At 40.6% G+C, this 23,520-nt stretch overlaps 1 protein-coding gene across 8 annotated transcripts; it reads right to left on the bottom strand.

Moving 5' to 3' along the window:
• Positions 1 to 2,344: 2,344 nt before the first annotated feature.
• Positions 2,345 to 23,520, bottom strand: LOC120496211 (uncharacterized protein F13E9.13, mitochondrial-like). 8 transcript variants are annotated; one of them, XR_005626248.1, is made up of 8 exons: positions 23,378 to 23,496; positions 22,206 to 22,288; positions 15,213 to 15,393; positions 10,522 to 10,672; positions 8,548 to 8,675; positions 6,340 to 6,437; positions 4,929 to 5,040; positions 3,160 to 3,294 (listed from the first exon to the last, which is right to left on the bottom strand). XR_005626248.1 is itself a non-coding variant. In XM_039696488.1 (7 exons), exons 4-7 carry the CDS (start codon positions 15,370 to 15,372, stop codon positions 3,104 to 3,106), a joined length of 630 nt encoding a protein of 209 aa, XP_039552422.1. In that variant the 5' UTR covers positions 15,373 to 15,393; positions 19,005 to 19,120; positions 22,206 to 22,288; positions 23,378 to 23,418; the 3' UTR covers positions 2,345 to 3,103. The 8 variants fall into 8 exon arrangements, 7 of the variants coding, with proteins under 7 accessions (XP_039552422.1, XP_039552394.1, XP_039552416.1 ...); XM_039696488.1 differs by lacking the exons at positions 4,929 to 5,040; positions 6,340 to 6,437 and adding an exon at positions 19,005 to 19,120 and having other exon boundaries at positions 2,345 to 3,294; positions 23,378 to 23,418; XM_039696474.1 differs by lacking the exon at positions 4,929 to 5,040 and having other exon boundaries at positions 3,142 to 3,294.

Raw genomic sequence — 23,520 nt, 5'->3', positions numbered from 1 at the left:
CAACAAAACGCTCAGTGTAAGATGAGGTGATAGCTTAGGATATACTTAGGGTGGTGTAATGAGGCTAACAAGTGCTGTGTGTTTTAATGTAAATTAACACAAGATAATCTCTTCACATATTTAAGTGATGCACTTCAAGTTAATTAATACATATTTAATAGAAGTCTTCTTGAACAGCTGTTATTTACTTCTGGAGTTTCTACACATTAGCACTGGCTGCTTTGTTCTGCTCTGAAGTTGTTCATGCTCCAAAGTACTTTAACAACTTGGATTGTATAAAAATTGAACAGTCTTCCCAAAAGAGTCAGCCTTTCTGATAACTTAATATTTTCACGTTAAATATTCAAACACTTGCTGAACAAAAGGTCAAATTCTACTTACAGCATCTGTGTGAAACAGGCAAGCAGATGCTTAATGCTGCTAGACAAATACTTTTGGCTCAAAGGATGATATAGAGCTGGTGATCAGTCACATTTTCAGGCTTGAAAATTGGCTCTCCTTTACTTCTGTTCCCTAAATTCTGCACTTACCTTTCATATATAACAGTACAGACGCAAATTATGACCTGTTCCTTCCACCAGTGCTGGTGTTCCTCACAGTGTTACATGAAATCCAGGCAGTGAAAGTGCTGTCTACAGTATTCACTGCATTATTATGAGTATTACACCAACTCACTGAGGCTTCTGTCTTCAACAGCTACTGTGTATAACATTACTGCCTTTGGACCTTGCATACAGCACTGAGGAAGTTCTCACCCCCTCCTTTCATTCAGATGAAAACCCATTTGAGTTTCAGGCACTTCTGAGTTTTCAGAGTGTGAGTAAGTAGAAACCAATTCAAGAAACACACTGGCAAAGACAAAATTCTTATACTCACAGTGGTGAATGTGACTTTTGACAACAGGCACCAGTTTCTTTGAAAACAACTACCACCACTGAACAATCCTTATCAGTATACCTGCTGTAGTTTTCAGCTGACTAAAGATTTTTATTCTTGTGGCACTAGAGCACCAGTGCTCATTGCTTGCATGTCAGCTTTTCAAGCTCACAGGTTTACTGAAAATAACTTCCAAAGCTGGTAACAATTGTATTAGTGCATACCTGTTGGGACAACCTTCACTGCATCTTCTGTGAAATGCTGTATGGAAACATACACAGAACATTCCTAAATGCACAAAGATTTAAGCAGACTGATATTACTATCTAAGTGAATTTATTTTAATTCAATATGGTGTTTCTCATAACACACAGGCCATAAAATAGCATTTATTACTCAGGCTAGGAATTGTAAGACTAAACCAGATCATTGCTTTACCTGGCAAAGATGCCGTGGCTGTGTGGAATAAAAATTCAAAAAGCATCTTCATGATCCTTAACTGCCTCTACCAAGAGCCTAGCAAGCTGCAGATGCAAGGACTCAGGAAGATGACCTCAATTCTCCCTTCCCCACCCCCTGAGTGTGGCTGGTACAAGCTGGGTTAGGTTCCAGCTAGAGTCCTGAGCCCTGTAGGGCCACAGGGATGGGTTTGGGACACAACTGTTGGTTCTGAGGGAAGCACCACCGCACAGGTTTAAAGTGCTTGTGTAAATGTGAACTCTGACAAAGCAGTGCCAGCCACAACTACCAGGCACCTGAAAGGATTTCTGTGCATTGAAGCTGTGTCAGTGCATTTAGGAGAAAAAGGGAGAAAAGCTATGGTTGCCACAGGGCCTAAAGAACATCTTTTCCAGCAGAGCAACACACCAAAGAGATTTCACTGCTTTTGGTGGGAGTCATGTGGGAAACAACCAGTCCAGAAAAAAGAAACCTGAGAAGACAGTCTCATACTGTGATGTTCTGGAATCACCATTATGTTAATAAAACTAAGTTATTTTGAAAATCTTTTTGTCTTTGGAAGGAGGACGTATTCTTGTTCAGAGCAGCATGGGTGTTTTGCCAGCTACCACAAACCCCATGTTTGTATATCTGCTTTGATATCCACAATTTCACTTTCAGTGGCATCAGCACAAGCCTGATGTGTACACGTCAAGGAAAAAGAGAGATCCCAGAGGACAAACTGAGCTCCCAGTCCCAAGGAATGAAAACAAACATTCTGTGCAGCCATGACATAACAGGTATTCCTTGGGTTCTTCTAAGATTCCTTAGAGCTAAAGGATCAAATTCAAGGGGATTCTCTTACAACATACACAGTGAGACTGTAATATTTTTCCTCTACATTTTACATGAAAAATAAAAATCCATGTTTACCTGTGGCTTTGGTAGAAAGGTTTCTATTGAAATTATACCTTGTGTATTCCAAGAAAGTTTTTTACATCACTATTACTAGTCTAGAGAGGTACAAAGCTGCAGGTGCTTGCTGAAAAATAATAAACCTTTATTAAAATTTCCAGTTTTCGCAAAAGCATTTTGACTACATTCCAAATCTACTTAAAATGTAATTAAATATTTACATTTGTTCTCTAATAAGTATTGTAAGTAAATCAATACCCCAATTATCTTAAATTTTTGTGTGGTATTACAAAAAATGTAGCAATTGTATAAATGCACAATTCTAATGAAAAAATAATGATCTTGAACTTTAAAAGAGCCCTTAATTTGGAGAGATGAAAGTGCTTTACATTCTTTCCTTCATTATGTCTTATGGCCCCTGTGTGATGTAGGTGCTATTATCATCATTTTACAGATGGGGAAACTGAAAGGCTAATTAACTTGTCCAATTTACAACACTTTTAGCTGTAAACTTAGGGCATCCTATTGTACTTAAAGGCAAAACAGAACTTAGCTCACCTGTGAGAACATTTTCTAAAAATTCTTACACTCTGTGTTTAACTTACAGGAGAGAATATCTCACACAAGACTTCAGAGTTGGCTTTGCATTGATGGTAGCTTTGAGCACCACAGAAATGTGCTGCCTAGAAGCAAACATCAGAGCACCAGGTCATTGTGAAGTATGTCACCAAGCTTCCCAGCTAGTTATGGAGATGATGTGCATTTTTATTTGGTATTATTTGCCATTCGGCCACACATTTGTGCTTCAATTCTGTAGGAATACCACACTGCATTTCTACAAACAAACACAAACAGACAGTGTTTGCTGACAAACTCATTCCCTCAGTTTACTTATGTGTTCCATGAATTTCTTGACTCGGTCAGGATCAACAGCATTTGCCCAATATCCTTCTTTCTTGAAATAGGAACCAATTATCAGAGCATCTGCATCCAAGTAATCCCTCACATTCTCCAGAGTCACTCCAGACCCAACCAGCACAGGAATCTTCACAGCATGCTTAACCTCTGAGGAGAAGAAAACCAAAATCAGGGTTAATTCCTGTCTTTGAAACTCTCTCCATAAACATTTTAACTTGCTTAGTTTTTCAACAGAAAAAAAATGTATTGAGAAATTTGTGATTGTGGTATTTATTACTTCTACTGCAGAATGAAACAGGTTCTCTAGAAAAAAACACCTCTAGCTCTAAACATTAAAAAAAACACCCCTTACTTTTTACATTCCATTGTCTGGAATGCTTCCATATTTGCTTGTATGAAAGAGAGCAGGGATCATACAGGCACCACTGACAGCTCAGCTAGTTTTTCCAGAAAGCAAAAGCCAGAAAGAGAAGTGGTCTTTTATCAGTGTGAGGAATGACAGTGGAATAAAAAAGCATCTTCTTTTTCCTATATACAGTGTTACTTAATCATCTGAGCTTTTACCTGGTTTCAAGAGGAGAAACAGATAAAAACAAGGCTCAAAACACAGTACTGGCTTTGGGAGGAGGGAAAAAAAGCCCAGTTCAAGAATTACTTAAGCAGCCTTCTCATCATTTTATGTCAAACTGACCATCCAAAGAGTGACTCATAGGACTGGATGCCTCATCCCTTAGAGGAATGTTGTGAGCCATTATTTCTGACCTTTAAAAACATATAAATTGGCTTAATTAGTGATAAGCTGATGGCAAGGTAGTTATAGCTTGAGGTAACTTGGGAAAGCACACATGCAACAAATAAAAGTCTGCTTCAAAACACTGTTTAAATGAAGTTTCATCAGAAGCCTAACTTATTAATTATGCTTCAGGGAAGACTAATTATTTATCACCTTCCTACTTCACTGAAGAAAGGGGATCAATTAAAATGTTCTTGAATCTCTTTTTAGGTCACATGCTCTACCATTTTTCCATCTAGGAACAATAACTCCCTTTAAAAAAGATTTTAACACAAAAATAAAACCATTCAACACAGCCCTTCCTGAAAATATACAACAAATCAGATGGCTCATGCATATATGATTAAAACTTAAGTTATTTCTATGCATATTTGATATTCTTAGTCATTCTGCTTACAGCAACAAAATAATTAATTTCTAGTTACTTATAGCATTATTATGAATATCCTGTTCTAAAAACCAGGATATTTATTTGAAATTTTATTTTGTATTTATATTAAATTTTATTTATATAATACCTATATGCTCTTAGGAATATTCTAACTGCTTTACATCACTACCAGCACACAATTAAGGTGCATCTGACCACAGATTTGTGACAGTACTTGACTGAATCCCCAGAGGAACCAGGTTCCAAGTCGATATTTGCTCTTACAAGCGCATAAAGCAAGTTAGCAGGGAGTTGCTTCATATTTTTTTCATATCAGCAGGAAAAACTAAGAGCCAAATAATTAAACAGAGCAAGTTCATATGGGTCTGAGACAACAGCTCAGCCCTGCTGGGCAATGAGAAAAACCCAGTGAAACCTGAGACTGACGTGAAACTCCAAAACAACCCAAAGCCTTCCAAAGGGGGAAGGTATCAAGTGCTGCTGTGATCCACACGTGACACACAGACTGCACACACACCTCCTGGGCTGCAGAGCTATCCAGAATGACAATGTGAAGAATGGCAAAGGGAGTGCTCAGTGTGCACTGACATGTGTTACCTCATTAAGTATGCTACAGATGCTACTTTAAGTCCTTTCCAAGCACATCAGGGCCTAAAGTTGATTAGTAGAAGGTGATTTGTCTATTGGCTGTGCTAATAAAAATTCTAACCTGTAAAAGAAAATAAAGCAACAGCAGTGAGACGTGCTTTTGTGTGGCAATGTTCAGTCACTGTCAAAATATCTCTAAACACAGAGCTCTGCTTTAAATCTCTCCGTTTTCCTCGTGTTCTTTTTCTGATTTTTGACACAGTGAGAAAAAGGAAACAATTTTGTGATGTTACAGTAACACGAAGCTGAAGTTTACACAGATTTCTCTGTTCCAGTGGACTGTAACTAGAGGGCACTGTGCTCTTTCTTGTGACAGCACAGTTGCACACAGGTCTTTAATAAAACCCAATGAAATTGTGCTGGGTTGAAAAGCAGAATGAAAGCATTTGAACTATGGTATGCACAAGTTTCATGAAATAAAGGCCAAGTGCTCCTAGCTTGAAAACAATGGCAAAGAGTGGTGTAAAAATAAGCACCACTGTGCCAATAACTTGCTTGACTACTCTTCTCTAACAGCTTTCTCATTGCAGTGATCACTGTACCATACACAGCACTATGTTTATGGTAATGCTCCCCTCTTAACACATTTTAGGTTTTTAATTCAAAGGACTTTTTCTCTGTCATTAAATTTAGGGCTTAAACAGGAGATGTGAGTGATGAGTACTTTTTCTATCTCTGAGGGTATCACACAGGCAGCAGTCTCTATTTTGCCCATCAAAAGATGAGAGGGGGTGAGCCAGTCTTGAGGCCCCTTTTATGAACAGTAATTAAGGAGGTGACAGTCACAGCCAGCTGTTGGATTTCATGATGTACCTGTTTTCCACAGGTTACTCAGCTGAGACACTTTGTTTTGTTCAAAGAGATAACTGAGCTGTCATTATGCAAAGATGCAAAGCTCTGGTCACTCAAAATACAAACTGAATGCAAAGCAGGTATTTCAGCAGTTACAGCCCAAGAAAAAACCTGATGGGTTCACACACCCAACCAAAGAATATTCCACAAGGCAGCAAACTGGAACTTTTATAACCTCTTAGATGAAAAGATGGTTTATTAATGAATTCAAAATGCTCAGCTATAGTTCTTGCTCCTTAACAACATGAAGCCTGATTTTTCAGACCTTGTACTCCCTCTGGAGTGGGGAGTGCCCTGGAGTGCCCAGGCAGCCCTGGAGCAGAGCCTGCCAGCCTCCAGAAGGCAGCAACACAAACTGCAAACAAAACCTGACTGAACACACATCTCTGCCTTGACGGGGAAACACTTCCCGCAGCCCATCACAAATCAATCAATTCTACACAAAGACAAAACCACTTCTATATTACTGCACAACAAAGCTGAAAAAGAGACATGACAAAAATCTCACCTGTCTCTCAGCTTTGCTTTCAAGAGCTGCTTTGCAGTGTGATGAAAGGTGCCCAATTGTATCACCGTAATACGGCACTGCCGGGGCTGCATAAATTCCTGAAATGCAGAATCTCACTCACATCATCACCAACTTTGTAGACTGTAGATCTGATCCCTTTTTAAGAATTTCCTGACATAGATATGCCTAATTTGTCATTTTTTTATACTGTGGAATTTTTAAGTTCTTTTCTTACCTGTTTTAAGACATCTTTCTCATGAGAGGGCCTGCTAACATCCAAAATGCTGTGATCTAAGTACAATAAACCCATGATCTGCACACTCCTGCTTTCATAACAAATCCAAACACAGAATTAATGTGTACTTCATTACAGCTGCCAACTCTGATTCATTTTGTTCTTTGGACCCAGAAAGAGAAAGAGACAGGGACTGACAAGTTTGTTCACATGAAAGAAAAGCAGAAGCTGTGGTTCTGTCTGGTTGGGGTCCTGTGACAAAAAAGCCTCTGGGCCTACAGGTCAGGTTTTGCTCTCTGATGCAGTAAATCAATGGAGGTTGCATGTGCATACATGAAAGCAGAATTTAACCTAGGATTTTGCCCAAAGATATATCAAATATTTTTAAAAGTTATTTGATCTGCATTAATAACAGTAGAGACATTAAGTACAAACAGATGGATCTCTAGATTAACAAAATTTTGCAGTCTCTAAAGCAGGCATAGCTTCCAGTATCACCTGTTCCACCTGGATCATTTCTAATTTGCTGTACCAAAAAAGCCAGCTAATGCAAGAGGCTCAGTGTTCACACCAAGCCATCATTTTCTTTTTAAGATTGGTGACTGAGGCATACCAATTTGTAATCTATTTTTTTAGCAAAAAGTGAAATAAGAACCATTTTGACAAGTTCAACATTCATTTTAAATGCTCTTCAGCATGTGTGATATACATAAAGCCCTGAAAACACTGAATGATTTTATGTTGTTTCAAAAGATATAAAAATACAACACAAAAGGTACAAATAACACCTCTTGAGGTCCAGGTTATCTCTGACAGGTAAAATATGTTTTTCATGCTGATCTCCTAATTTAAGTTGAATACAACACAGTGCACTGGAACTTCAAAACATGCCAAGTTACAGCATGTCAGGTAAAGTAAAACCTAAAAAAATACACATTCTATTTTATGTAGTGAGACATTCAAATTCAAGCCATTGATCTAAATTAAAACTAGTGATGAAAACTAAATGTCCCCATGACAGAACTTTAATTCCAGCATGGGAGCAATACTGTTTCATGAACACAGCCCAAACTGATGCTAATATAAAAATATCAAGAATCATAGCACTTCTGCAAAGGTCAGAACTCATAGGTCAAATGAGTCTCTCTTGACAAAAAGTCCACACTACTTAAAAATTATTTTGATGTTAATATCTTCCTGTCTACCAATGAATTTGAATTCTTTCTGAAAATCTTCCAAGCAGTACTTCCTCTGGTATTAATGTTTGGAACGCTGCCTTATCAAAATGCTGCTTTTCTTGCAGGAATTCCATTTCCAGTGTGAAAGGTAAAAGCTGCAAACTCTTCAGTGGAAAGATTTATGGTTAGCTAGTTAGTTTAATATGGCTAGTTTTAGTATAGCTAGTTTTCTAGGGTTATAAAGTGGCTTTTTCTTATATTAGGGCTATTTACAAAGTAAACAGTATTTTCTTTCAGCCTCAGCATCACTCAGTGTTATAAAAGCTTGGAATAATTGTCTTTTTTGCCCTGCCAAACTGTTGTATAGAAACATACCACAGCCCATCTAAGTAACACTTCAAATATGATCATTCTGATCAAACCAAACCCCATAGTGTGGTAATCACATACCCTCTGAACAGAGAGGGACATAGCTCTCCCAGCATTTTCCTGGGAAGCTGTGAGAAAGAATTAAAACAATTATTATCTCAATCTCTGCACCTGGCAGGCAATCTCTGTTTGTCAAAGATGTTTACAAGGAGCTGTCCCTTCTTGACCGATAGGGAGAAGATTCCTACAGGCCAATCAGGCCTTAGGTCCTTGGTTGTTTCTATAAGAACTGTGGATTTTGAACAACAAAGTGCCTTGTCCTGCCTGCTGATGATGGAGGCTCTGTACCACCTTTGTCCCCGACACCCTCTGGTGATACCAGAGAGAGCTCCCCAGCTCCCCGGAGCCCCCGGGGTGCCCGCTCACCTCGCAGCTGCCGGGGGTCCGCGGGGTGCCCGGTGGCCGTGCCAGTCAGCACCACGCCGTCAGCCAGGAACAGCTGCACCGCGCCCGCCGTCTGCGCCACGCCGACGTCGGCCGTCAGGGCGTGAGCACTGCGGGGACACACAGAGCCTGTCACACACAGGGAGCCAGCCCTGCCACCCCGCCTCCCGCTGCCAGGACCCCCAGGGGCTGCTTTGGCAGGGTCCAGGTGACGCTGCCAGCAGGTGACACTGCCACCCGAGCAGGAGTTAAACCCAACCTCTTCCTTCACTGGGAGTTAAACCCAACCTTTTCCTTCACTGACCGGTGATTGCTGCGGGTCTCCTGGCTCTGCAGCGTGAGTGCTAAGTGTGAACCACCAAGTGTCAATTGAGACAGCTGCCTACATGTCAAGCACCTGTATTTCAGAAGTGTTGAGCACACAGAGCTCTCTGACTTCAAGTGGGAGTTGTGGATGTGCCCTCATTCATAAATCAGATCCTGTTGCCTAGGGCAGAATCAACAACCTCCACAAGTCCAATAACAGAAAGTATAGTTAATATCTGTGATATAACCACAGGAATCATCTTACACAGCAATTACAAACATCAATTACACCTGCATCCCAGCTGTTCAACAGCAGGCTTTGATGTATGGGTGACACACTTTGTCTGAAACCCATCGCAATTGCAGCTATTAATTGATGAGGTCCCAAACTTGGAAAGAATTCCAGCCTTTGCTGGTTGAACATCCAACACTGTTGGATTTTCTGTATTTAAATAGAAAACAATAGCTATGGCAAACATGTTGCACTGCTGAGTGCTGATGGCACAAGAACAGTTTCTCCTCATTTAAAGAGCAGGAGCATCGAAGCTTGCAGTGGCAGCTGCACTTTTCTACATCAAAAAGCTCAACCAAGAAGTCCTTCAGCATTTCCTTCTGAGCTTATGCTTCTGACTGAAACAAGAACTTCTTTGCCTTTCTTAAAGGCCAACTCTTTGAAACATAGGAAGTATAATCCAAATATCAATTCATCAATTGTCAAGACTAAGAATAAAAATTACATGATGCAATTTGATTAACAGAAAATCTAATGCAGTATATTTACATTTATATATATATGTTAAAAAATCATCAGAAAGAAACTGCTCTGAAAGGACCTAAAAAGCTTCATCTGACCACGACACTTCATTGTTTTCTTTCTCTTTTGAAATTTATTACCTGCTTATTACATATTTAAGATCTTCCAAACTTGATTATTCTCATGATTGCTCACATACTACACACAAACATTTTAATTAGGTTATTTAGCATGTATAATACATAGCACTTGAGCAGTTCTTCTGGGGAAAAAAAAAAACAAATCCAAAGAGTGACATCTAAATAGCTGAAAGTACCATGTGACAGGTAAGATGAAGTATAAGCAGAAAAGAAACTGGATTTATCTGTCATAAATTCCTTCTGTTTGATAATCATAGAACATAACCCTTACATAGACAGCACTGATTTAAGTAGCAGGAATCAGTATTATTGGCAGGAAGGGGAAGAAAGGGAAGAGCTTTTTAAAATGCCAAACTATGATCACTTGGATGCTTTTATATGGCATCTGCCTTCATAACTAAAAAATAACCTTGGATACCTAACTTTCAGAAACAAAACTTGTTTTAACATAATAGACATTTACACATGCATACAAAGTCTCAATACCAGATGCAAGGCTTTCATAGCTGGCACACTGAAAACCTGAAGGTTAAACAACTACAAACATCACAGATAAAGCAACTTGCAACTTACAGCTGCAAATTTATTTTCAAATGTATCCCCTTACAGGACTGCAAGTCCATGCTTAAATAACAAACTTCTCCCTATATGATTAACTTCCCTGGAAGAAAACTGATATTAAAGGAACCCAGAAAATAAAGAAAATATAAGATCATGATTGCATTCATATTTACATAAAATTTTGTTTCTACTTACCTATGCTTCTTTTTAATATCAGCAAAAATCTGAATGTTGTCTGCTCCAATGTGTTTTCTGTATCGTAGCAGGTCACCTGCACAGGCATTTATAAACCCTTCATCAGCCACGTGAGAAAACACAAACCCTTCAGCCCGGATGAAATCAAGACCTGAAAACAGTCAAAAGCAACATTTTATTCTGAAACTGAGAATTGGAAAAGAAAAACACTAAAACAAATAAAAATTCACCTTACTGTCCCCTCCCTATTTGAGCCCAACACAAATTGTTTCATGTGCTCTAGGACTAACCCACCTCCCTTTCCCACATACTTTCCATTCTTTATTTTTGCCCCTATTCTCTCTGACTTCTTCCCATCTCACTGCTTTCAGCTGCCATCTCTCCCACTGAGCCCACCAGTTTTCCCCCAGGCCCTGGTCCCCTTCTCTCCCCCTCAGTTTGTCCCTGTGTGCTCAGAACAGGCAGCTGCACACCCTGCCCTGTCTGCTGCCAAGATGTGCCATGCAGAGGTGGGTCATAACACAGCTCTCTATTCTAATGACATGTTTTCTCCCCAAAAAGGGTCACTAACTTGCATCTCTTCCCCCTTTCCAGGCTACAGACACAGAGGAATAGCACTGTCATCTTTCTTTAGGAAATTAGGCAAAACCCAGCCTGAAGCATGTTATATGCAACCCATGTGACTCCATCTGAACATAGCATGTGTTTCCTACACAGCACCACATCAACAAATTGCTTCTAGAGCTGTGCCAAAGGCTTAGGAAGAGTCAAACATTTGCTATTCTACTCCAGCCATCAATTCTGCCATGCCTTAGTAACACAGGTTCTACCATATTCATTAAGTTTTGTGGAAGATTTTGTGGAATGGATAATTATGAATTGTAATTACTTCATGTGGGCCAGTCATTGACATTCAGGGCCCCCCTCCACAGCCTTGAGATATCTCTGTTGTAAGACAAGCCTTGGACCACAGAGCAATAAGCCCACAGCAGTGAGGCACAAGATTTAATTCTGACTCCCTTATTGCAATCCCCACTTCTTTTCTGTCTTTCATAGCCTTGAACTGTCACTTAAAACCTTCCTCTTTTACACATTTTTGTAAAAGCTCTGCACTCATCTTGTGCAGTTTTGCTGCTCTTCCAGTTTGCTTTGGAGGTGTCTTCCAAGCCCTTCTGAAGCTCTGCTACTGCTCCAGCTTTGGAGTCAGATGCACATTTAATTAGAGCTGACATCATTCAAAGGAAAGCAATGCATGTGGAAACAGTCAACAAGAATGCAATCCCACCCACAACTGATTAGGCAACAGAGGCATTACCTTAGCACATTCCAACTATAAACATAGCTGATCTTGAAAATTTATTTACCAAATGACAAGGTGTCTGTTTATTTTAAAATTCCAGTTTCATTCCAAAAGCCCTGAAGTTGCAGAAACAGAAGCTTACGCCTGATAGAGAAGAGCCTGCATTGCTTAGCAACACAGACTCCAGCTCACAAGAAACATCACAGATGGATGCCAAATCAAATGCAAGCTGTCCTGTGCCTGGAGATTAGTGCAAAGCACGGAGTATTCCCAGGATCCAAAGACAAGAGTGTGCCACAAGTACCATTGCAGGTGCTTGTAGACACTGGGTGATAAACACAGTGCAAATAGCTAAACTGAGATTTCTACATCTAGGAACAAAAGCTATAGCTTCTAATTACATCACTCAAGCTTACAGTACAATTCAGTTATATAAGAATAATTATTTCTCTGATCATAAAACTGGATGAGCCTAGAGACATAACAGCTCCACAGCAATGAAGGTTTAACTTGGGACAGGAGCTATTCATTGAGTAATTTCATTTATTGAAGTCACTGCTTACACATTGTTTGTCGATGCTTGGTTCATGTTTCCTTAGACTTTCTGCTAAACATTGGATTGTACTTAGTTTAACAAGGCTGCACTCTCAATCTGGGTTTTTGAAGGCCATGAAAATACAATTTTTAACGAAGTGTAATAGGTGCAGGTACCATATCATTACCATTCTCTTTTATGAAGCCATAATCAGATCCTGCTAATGAATTCATTTTTATGCTCATAAAATTGTGAGAATGATACTACTGCTTACTTTCACATTTGGCAAGTTGAAAAGTAATAGCCACTGAATAGTTAATAGGCAGTCCCATTTCTGACTTACATGGGAACAACACATTTTGTAGTTTCACTGGAAAACAAGAATAGGAAATATCCAATGAAAACTAATAAACAGAACTCTTAGAGGGGCATTGACTTTGCTGTTGACACTGGAGGCACAGTGTGTCTGTGCTGCAAAAACATTTCTCAGGACACTGTCTTGCAGCAGCTCCTGCCATGCTCAGCATGGGCTGCAGGCACAGGAGCAGGGTCTCCAGCAGCTCTCCCAGCAGGATGCACAGCACTCCCCGCCTTTCACAGCACCTCTGGGTGCTCCCTGCTGCAGTTCTCAGCTGAGCTGCCTCCCCTCACCTCTGCATTCATATGGTGGCACTTAAAAAGGACAGCAAAAACCATAGCACACAGATCTGCCTAATTCTGTCTTGTCCTGAACAGTATCGTGGGTGACAGCAAGTGAATTCCCACTCTTGGGGTGCAGGAGAGAAAGGAATGGGCTCAGACAGCAAAGCTGTGTTTGCAAAAGACATGGAGACATCTGGGATATCTCCTGACATGAAGCCTCATTTATCAGCTATCAACTGTGTCATCACCATTGACGAAGACTGATCCAGAACTGGAATTTCAGTAATTGATTCTTAAAGGGAAAAGGGCAGCTTCAGGTAGAGAGGGCAGTTGGACTAGATGACTGTTTAAAGTCCCTTCCAACTGAAACATTTTTTCTAAATTTATGAGATAAGATAAATTAAAAACTGAGCCCTGATTCATGATGAGTTTCCCAGGCACAGGACCTTACAATCCTTGCTCAAGCTAGTAGAGCTCCCAGTCCCACTGCAGACCTGTGGACTTCCCCCACCCTTTACCAAATAAAATCAATACCTTCTCCTAGAGACCAGTTATAAATTCCCTGTGTGGCTCTCTTAAGAACAGTCATTCCTACCAAAGACAGGGATCTCCACAGGGAAAATGAAATGACTGTACAGTAAGCAGAAGATGCTACATATGGTTTTTAGCTAGAACACCTTCAACAAGTTATTTTTGTAGTGAGAGCATACAGGATTTCCTTTGTTAATAGCTACCTATCAAAATTGTATTGGCATTAAAGTCACTATTAAGTTGCTACAGAAAAGCTATTTTAAGATTGCTATCTACAAAGTAGCACCCACTTTAGTATGGTTTTGCTTAAAGTGATTTTCTTTTTGCTTCCCTGTTCAGTGAACTTGAGACAATCATTTTTAGAGAAGTGCAATGAAATGCATTAAACACAGGCCCTTCCTGGTTGGTGTTCTACAGTTACAGAGGAAATAGTGCAGAACAGTAGTGGAGCTGAGCAAAACTCAAGCCCTCCAGGAATTCTCCCCTTCATTAATAATTGCAAAGAAGAGAAATACATTGTTCCCAGACCATATCCCTTATTTAGTGATGATTTTTGCTCCTCAAAGGAATGCTTTTAAAAATAGGGAATGTGCTTTTTTTCCAAATACCTATGCACCTCCAGTGGCCCACTTGCAGCAGCCTCTACAAACTAAGAATGGATTTTGTTACCATTTTTATTTGAGGTTTTCATATAGGTTCCAGTGCAGCAATAAAAATTAGGTTTTCTCAATTTGTCAAGTGGTTAGATACTTTGAAAATGGCAACATCTGATTTAAAGCTCACAAAACAAACGCCAGTTCAAAACACATCTATTAACAAGAATTTAAAGCTTTTAGAACATAGTAGGCATAATTAAAACTGCCACTGCAGATAGGTTAGCCTACATGATTGTACCTGAAGTATGGCTTTCACTTAACACCAGCATCTTCTGCCTGGTTCTATGTAATTTGTACATGCAAAAATGTGCAGCTTTACCATAATGACAGTCAATTTGGGCAAAAATATGCATCAACCCTCATTTTGTGAATTTAGGAAGTACAGGCTTTCCATGTTAAGCCAGCCTACACCTTTACATCAGGGAGGGTTACATATGAAAAACTAAAATTGCTTCAGCAAACAGTAAGAGCAGGAAGTTTAGCCAAGTCTAGGATTCATGCAATAAGGATAGATTAATTTATATTTAATTCCCCCAAAGGCAATTTAATTTTAAGTACTTTGGCTATCTATACACTCAATTTTTGTCATTATATAAAAAGCTTCATTCTACTCATTCATTAAAAAAGACAATGAAAACTTAGTTTTCATGGACAACAGTAGCAGCAACAACATAGAAATAGATGCTGAAACAGGGTGCTTACCCCCATGGGTTCAGTTATATCAAATGTGAGGATCAACTTAAGTAAAGAAGAGCTACACCAAAGGTGGCTTTCAGACACCAGCAGAGTTAAACTAATGATTACATTTAGACAGGTTTCACCTAGAAAGCTGTGGTGGCAGCCTTTAGCAGCCTCCAACTGAAGCAGTTCACAAGTACCACCCACTCTGATTAAGCAGGCATCCTTCTCAGAACACAGCTGCTGCTTTTTCAGGGCACAGTCAGCTTTCCACAGCACCCATGTCAGCCAAGGTGCAGCTTGTGGAGAGTGAATGCCACAGCAATACCTGAGCAGCCCTTTGCATTACCTGCAGCCAGAGCAATGGCTATTGCCTGCTGGTTGGCAGCACACAGCACCTGGACGCCCAGAGGGACACGGGGACAGCTGTGTCTCATGGCAGCAGCGAGCACTGCCATGGCTGCGGTGACCTCCGGGCCCGGGCGCACCGTGTACGGCACGTCGTGCATGTTCTCCAGGATCAACCCATCCTGGGGAGAGAGTGAGAAAAAATATCACTGCACTCTACTAACGTGGCCAGTTCACCATTATGTATTTGCACTGAGACACACAAGTGTAAGGGTTTCCTTCAAAGGGAGGATTATCCACAGCAAGTTGTGTTGATGCATTTGATGCGCACAACCACTTATAGGAGTGCTTTCATCAACAGCATGGTATTTGCAGTGAAATCATGAAGAGAAATAAATGTGATTTTAATTATACATTCATCAATTTGGGTTCCTTTGATCCATCCTAAAATGGGAACTATAGGCAAATGAGTTAAATCTTATACCTCATTAGGAATAGTGTAAAGTCAAACTTCAATTATCCAAGGGGAATACAGGATATTGAGTATGTTCAGATAACAGAGGACTCTGAGATAATCAGGGCAACTTTCAATTCAATTAATGTCAGAAAATAAGTGTTACTTTGGATAAATAAAGGAATTTTTGTTTGACTGTTATTGTGCCAAATGCCATAATATGAACTAGTGATACTTCTCCCATTCTGTATTCAGAATTACTGGAAAGAAGATATTGCTATTTATTGTCTATTATACCTCTCCATCCACATGGACATACTCTTGGCAAACAATGGAGTGATGATAAAACATTCTGTTGATACAATTTGTGCATTACCTGATGCCACACACATTTCTAACCATTGCATAGGCTATACTAAAAACTTTGCAACAACTGCAGATAATACATAATTTTGTTAAGGATTAATAACAAGAGTAAAAGTAGAGCCTTGAAACATATTCCATGCCTAGTATTTTGCATTAGCAGTAAGAAGATGAAAAGAAAATCAGATATTTCTCACCAGCTTAATTCTAAAAATGCACAAAGTTTAATAGACAAACTAATTGTGTATATAGCAAATAAATTCTGCTCTCTCTGGAGTTTTATCACACATCTTAATCCTTTAAAATGAGAGCTTTACCTTTCATAGATATTGCAACAGAGTAAGAATGGAACATTTTTTGGGAAAAAATACAACTAGAGATTAAACACAGCAGCTTGGTTCTTAATAACACAGAGAATCAGGAATGGGAAACAAAAAATAAGTTTCTTTAAAAAAATTTTTTATATGTGACACTTCTCTAATCTTTGTTGTAGTGCGGAAGCCCTTCTGGTAGTAAAAGATAAGACAGTATCTAAAATAGTGTCAACATTTTAATGGCTGAATTACAGGCTATGGCACAGGCATCATAAATGAACACCCAACACAGAGGCTGGGGAGAAGTGAGAAGGAAATAATCCAGTGGAGCAACGTGGTGAGACCAAGCACACAGCCTGCAAACACTCAATGCGCCAGGGCACAGCTGCCTTCTCCAAATTACTCACAGCTCAGTATTTAAATACACAGAAGACATGCCACCTAAGCAGCAATGAGATGTGACCTGTTCATGGAAAAGGTGACCTGATATGATGACACTCCACATCAGACCTTTGCACTTTGTGATTCACCAACACATTTAATTACATAATTCCAGCCCAGGAAAACTTGAATTATGCAAAGGAGCACCAGGTATGGCAACCAACCAAAACATCTGCACTTGACTTTGTTTGTGTGTCCAGTTCAATATGGAACATCCACACTTCTGCACCTGTGATGGGAGGTAGCCATATGACAAAAAAGACAACCTGTCCTAAGAAAACCACCAAAAAAATCCCAATTTTTAGTAATTTTTCTGGAATGAGGTTAGGACTCTTCCAACAAACCTGAAATGGTCCTGGCATAATTTTTAGTAATTTTTCTGGAATGAGGTTAGGACTCTTCCAACAAACCTGAACTGACCAAATGGTCTTGGTACCTGAGGCACAGCTACTGAATCCCTTGTGGTACCAACAGAAAGAGAACCCCTCTGGCCTCTTGTTCTCACTATACCTAAATATATTAAGTCAGTCTCAGCAAGAATGCAGCTGGTCAGTAGTTGCATGTGGCAAAAGGACTAATGTAGAACTCAAATACTTTAACAATGCAAATTCAAAAAAATGCAACCAACCAGCAAAACCAGGTAATTCCTTGAGGCCAAAAAGCCTGGAAGCCCTTGGCTCAGAAATGCTCTACTTGGCAGATTTCAGCAAAATCTGGGAATCAGGGAAACTCCAAGCTTATCACAAGGGCCAGGAACCAGGATCTGCAAAACAGCATCCCCAGGCTTCCAGGCAGTGAAGCATCAATCTCAACAAGAAAAAGGGCAACTGGGAAAGGGGCTTCAAAATGCCCAGCTCCTAAAGAGCCACATTAGTAGCCCAAAAAGCAAGAGAATAGGCTGACAGAATTCCACTGTGAAACTCAGTTTTTCACAACTTGCTACTACTTTGACCGTTCTGGATTTGCATAAAGCAAATTATTCCATTAGCTACACTAATGAATTAATTCATTTAATAAGTTATAAAAACCCCTAGCCATAGTACTACACATAAAAAGTATCTCATTAAAGTCTAACTCAAAATGCAGGCATATGGGGGGATTGCAACAGTTCTTTCTCCTGCTTTAAGTTTACCACATTCACTTTTCAGCAACTGCCTCTTCCTATAGCCTCGAGGTCCACAGTTACAGTGAATATTTTTGGTAGAACTTTAATAATGTGTTATTCTTTTGGTGCCATCCGACTGTTCTTTTGCATATTATGCTTTGTTTAATTAAAAAGAGAACAACATATGTTCTGCAATACAGAAAGCTGAATTACAGATGCATTAAGTCAAAGCTTTCTTTCATATTTTATATAAAAATATAACACCACAGATTTGTGTTTACTGAATTGCTATGTATAGGAAACAAACTTCAGTACTATCAGACAGCTAATTAAAATGGGGGAAAGAAAACAGTTATGCTAAATTAAAGTTCTTGGAACTTAAGCTTATGGTTTAGAAGCCTATGGAAACAGCTTCTGCATTATATCCTGTACAGCAGGATTTACGTAGATAGCATGAGATAAAACTCTTGCAAGTGCCTTCTGTGCTCCTTTTCCATTGAATGCTAAGATAATTTAAGTGTTGCTCATATGCAACAACCTTATTATAAGTAATTTTCAAACAATGTATTGCCTTTTTACTTTGAATGACTTCTGAAGTGCTGCACATGAAGTGAGTGCCCTTTGTAACACAGTTAGCTACTGAAAAATAGGTCCTTTAATTAGCTCTCTAACTATACAAAAATAATTTCCTTAGCTGTATTTCGCTTACAGAAATAACCTCTTAAAACACTTCAGCCTTGCACATATTACAGCAGGAAAGCCTCAAAACAGCAACAAACCACAACTGAGGTAACAATTGCACAAGTTTTAACCCAGCATGTACCTCACATAACCTTTTCCCAGGGCAACGAACCCCAGTGTTTCTCCCCAGAGAAAGGCTTTACCTGCAAACATGTGCACCTCAGTACAAATCTCTCCAAGCTCATCACCTCCACTCCTCCCTCCAGAAAGGGAGCAGGCCTGGCACCATCCCTGTTATTACACAGGCCCAGGTGGGGACTAAGACAATGGCAGCAATTACCTCGTGTGCCCCTTGTAGAGGAAATCAGGTGCCTTTGCAGAGCATTTAACTGATGTTTGTAAGCACAGCTATTAGCAACTTCTTTAAAAACTCACCTCCGGAGCAGATGGCTGCCTTAACAGAAGTGAGCTGCTATCTCATGTTCTCCTGCACATGCCAGAGGAGGTAGCTGTGGGTAGTCTGTCTGCCATTTTATTTTCCTGTAATACAGCTGAGATTTGAAATGTTAACCTCTGTAATCAAAGCAAAAGCTACCTACATGTTTCTATGCAGAAATACTACTTTATTCTGTCTCCACTGTTATTAAATTCTAAGTTGTGAATTACAGTTATCACTGTAGCTGTAAAACCAACAGGCTTACCACTCTTATTTTTTAAAAACATCAATGTAAAACATGTACTAGTAACTGTTTTTAATGTCAGCTACTCCAGTAGCTACAGTTAGGAACAGTAACTAACAGTCAAGTGGGAACCTGTGCTCTATTTCCTAGCCACAAAACAAATGTCAGCCAGGCTGAGTGGAATGAATAAAAGTTAACCTGAATAGATACATTTTGCCTCTTCCTTAAAGAAAAGCAGGTACAAATTGGAGGGATTATAATGCCTCATAGTCTGCTGCTTATAAAATCTTGTCTAGGGAATTTCATTGTTTAGCAACACACAAGTACAAAGCATATACATTTTGAGCACAGATGGCTTCCTAACTGAGCACTCACTTGTTTTCATTACTATGCTCTAATATCACAAATCTTTCATATTTATTATGTGAAGCTGTGAATGTGCCAGACAAGTCACCTTACTCTGAATATACCAGGATTTACTTCCAAGTGCAACACAGATGGAGTGAGCAAGACCATATACTTTATTTTTAAATGTTAACACCAATTTGAACAATTTGAGACAATATGTAAACATCCAAATAGCAGCAAATGGTTATGTATTTTCTTAAGGACTACTGTGGGCAGCATTTGGGAACACTGTCAGTACAAACATCCATGGGAAACTAGATTTCTCTAGCTCTTCTTCCACAAGAAAAACACAGACAGCTTAACAGCTCCTTTGGAATACTGAGCAAGAAACCCAAATATATTCCCATTCCAGAATAGTTTGGCAGTAGTGATCTCTGTGTAAAAATTGTGAAGCTCCTGAAAGCATCGATCATGAAAACTTGCATTTCTCTCAAAGTAACACAAAAAACTAAAGAATTGAATTGCAGAAAGTGTTAAGCAACCCTGTTGGTATTTATGGATGCTCTCCTGATTATGTCTGAGACTTATCTCCTTAATAAAAGATTTTTTGCTATATTGCTCTAACTCTGTTCTGTTCTATTCTCTAACACTGTGCAGGCCTTTAGAATGAAGACTGGTGTGGAAGTATATTGATGTTCCTGTGACTTCTATAGGAAAATGGGTTAATTACAATTCTAAGCCCTAAATTTGTCCAAATGTGTAGAGAAATGACTGCATTCACCTCTTGTGTCTCCTGACAGGAAAGTTTAAAGATATATTCAAGTTCAGAGACTGCAAGGCACTTGCAGAAAAGGTAAACCAGTTAGAGTTGGAACTGCAGAATTGAGCACAACTGTTGAAAAGACAAAGTATAAAAGCCAAATTAAAACTTTTTGTTAGTACTGATTTAAAGCTTATCTCAAAGCTGCTCCAGCTTTGTGCATGCCAGCAGTGGCAGTAACTGCTTCTGTACCTTCCTTCACCTTCAGGAGTATTTGGTGTCTTCCCCCTGCTGCTGAAGGTTTCAGTGTGTAATTATTATGCAAGGAAATGGGCAAACAGGCACTGCAGTGTGGAGCAATGGCTTTATGAGTTACAGATTATCTGTGCAAGCACTTCCTCTGGCACAGGAAGGCAGAGATTAGTGTTTGCCACTCTTCTGATGTGGATCGAATCACGTTATACCTCATGGTGGTACTGCAACAACAAAATACAAGGGCATAGTACAGAATCAGAGTTATTGCACCCCTGTTCTTTCAGGAGGAATGAAAAGGAAGAAAACTTCCTTGTTCTGTTCAGCTTGGAGTCAGAAACTATTCTAACTGGGTGGACCTCTCACACATGTTCATCTGGTACTGAAGCCCACCAGGCTTTTCACCCTATCATTTACCCATTTCACTACCATCATTTTACCCCAGTGCTGTTTATCCTTTCAATGATTCTGTTCTCAGCATTCTCTCCCAGTTTAGCCTCACCAGGGCTCTGCCCATAACCTACCTTGTGTGACTTGTCTTGCATTTTGACCTTGGTCTTCTATTCTTTAAACTAAGCTCTTGTATTCAATTTTGTTCTGTCTGTATAGTATCATTCTAATTTATAGATTAAAAATGCTTTATTAACCTGCTTGTTAATAAAGTTTTTTCTGAAAACAGCAGCTCGGAGCAGTGACAGCTTGTTCACTGAAGACATTTTCAAACCTTGGACATTAGTACACCACCAGAAAATGTTCATAATGCTGTGGGCAGGTCACAGAAAAAGCACATCAACACCCCAAGACAAGGTGTAATGAAATGTTTAAAACATATCTGACCTTTCAAAAGGACATACACCCTGTTAATATCTACTGACCTATGAAGATTACTACACCACTTTAGGTCTAACAGCAATTCTGACAGCAGTCTCTTCTTGCCTCTGGCTGAGCATGGCCTTTTGGGCCCGCTCTTCTGGACGTGCAAAGCAGGCATGTTTGCTGCCAGGGGCCTGGAGAGAGGCTTAGAGAGGGCAGAAAAGGGCCTGAGCCTTTTAATTTTTTTTTAGATCCTGAATTATCTGTGCTGTTTTGTTACAAACAGAGCTGTGGGATGATCCTGCACCCTCCAGGTGCCTGAGGAATGCATGCAGTGTATCAGCTGTGCACATGGCACACCTCCATGACCTCAGGAAACCAGAGGCTTGCACAGAGCTAAAAATACAGTTGCTTGTCAGACTAGATTGATGAAGATTTCTACAGCCAGAGACCTTGAATGCCAGCAACAGCCCATATTTCTGGCCACTTTTTTTTTTAACTCCTTAAATTTACTTGATTCATCCAACTCAACTTGAATTGTACTATTTGAATCTAAGCTTTTTCATTTGTTTTGGGTGCAGGTGATACTTATCTTAGGGGGTTTTTGTAATCTAGAAGGCCTACTTCCTATGTTGAAATAAATAAACAACATAGATTTAAGCATCTCCCTAATCAATGAGCTTCAAGATGCTTTTGATGAACTATAGGCTCATTTAAAATTCTGGCTATACAAAAGTGGTTTTGTGTAATGGCCATCATGGGAAGCAAGAAACCAAAACTTACAACTCCAGCATCCTTGTAAACTTCTGCCTCTTGACAAGCTTGATCAATGATCTGGGTCAATGGAAGAGAACTTCTTGGTGTCCCTGCAAGAATAATGCTGCTTACCCCAGGGCACACACAAACCAAACCCACGGACAGTAACAGCTTTGGCCAGGACACCCACGGGGATTGCACACTGAAACAGGGACATACAGGGCAAACTTGTTCACAGGCTGCCCTATCTCCTTGTGACATGCCTTAGTGACATCTCTTTCCTTAGCTGAACTTGGCAGAGCTGCTGTAACCACTCAGCTCCTAAATCTAATTCACAAACTTGAGGAATGTCTGCTATAATCCCGTTGCACTAGGTCGGCTCTTAGCTTGCTATTCACACACTTGTAATTTATCCTGCATTAGTGATGCTCCAGACAATAAAACCCATGGGCCAGACTCTATATCAGCATAGAACACGTATGCTAAACAACAGTGAGTTTAAAACCAGGTAAAGCTGTCCTTAACCTGCAAGGGTGATTGGATCTGATCTTCATGGCAGAAACACACACAGAAAGGATTTTGTTGGAGTTCAATGAATTTGCCTTAAGACCAAAGTCTCTTCTGATGCTTGGGTTCCTAAGGTCAGGCAGAGGGAGTCTGAACGGGGACTGTGTCAGCTCTGCCAGCTGCCCTGATTTCCCAGCCGTGCTGCCTGGGGGCTACTTCTGGGAAATCGTGGGCACCAGCCATCGAGGGCAAGGTGGGCTCTCTGAGCAGCTCTGCCCACGCTGGGCCCCCGGGAAGGTGGACGAGGCCAGGCTGGAACAGATCCCGCCTGTTCTCCGAGCTTCCCACTGCCTCCGAGGGCACGAGAGAGCTCCATCCAACCTCCATCCTACCCCAAAGCCCATCCGAGCAACCCCCAAACCTCGCTTCCTCCAACAAAGCTCACCGAGCCCAAATCCTGGTTTCCTCAGCCCAGGTCCCCGAGCGGAACTGCTTCCCGCCTTTTCCACCTCGGAACCGGGGAGCGCCCCAGCTGACGGCGCCTCATGAGGGGCCCGAGGTGGGGTGAAGGGACAGCCTTCCCGGGGACCGCAGCGAGCCAAGGGGTGACGCCGGATACCCGGACCCGGTCCGGGTGCTGGTCAGGGTCCGGGTCCGGGTCCCGCCGGCCGTGCCGCCCGCCCGCCGCTTACCGGGCAGCGCTCCCACGTGCACCATCCCGACCACGGCCGCCTTGGCCCGCCCGAACAGCCCGGGCCGCTGCATGGCCTGCGGGGAGGGAAGGAGGGCGTCAGCCGAGCCGAGCCGCCGGGGCGGGTGCCATGCGCCGGGAGAG

Source organism: Passer montanus, unplaced genomic scaffold (assembly GCF_014805655.1).
Source record: "Passer montanus isolate IOZ18808 unplaced genomic scaffold, ASM1480565v1 scaffold113, whole genome shotgun sequence".
Classification (NCBI taxonomy): domain Eukaryota; kingdom Metazoa; phylum Chordata; class Aves; order Passeriformes; family Passeridae; genus Passer; species Passer montanus.
This window is presented reverse-complemented; position numbering and strand designations above follow the sequence as displayed.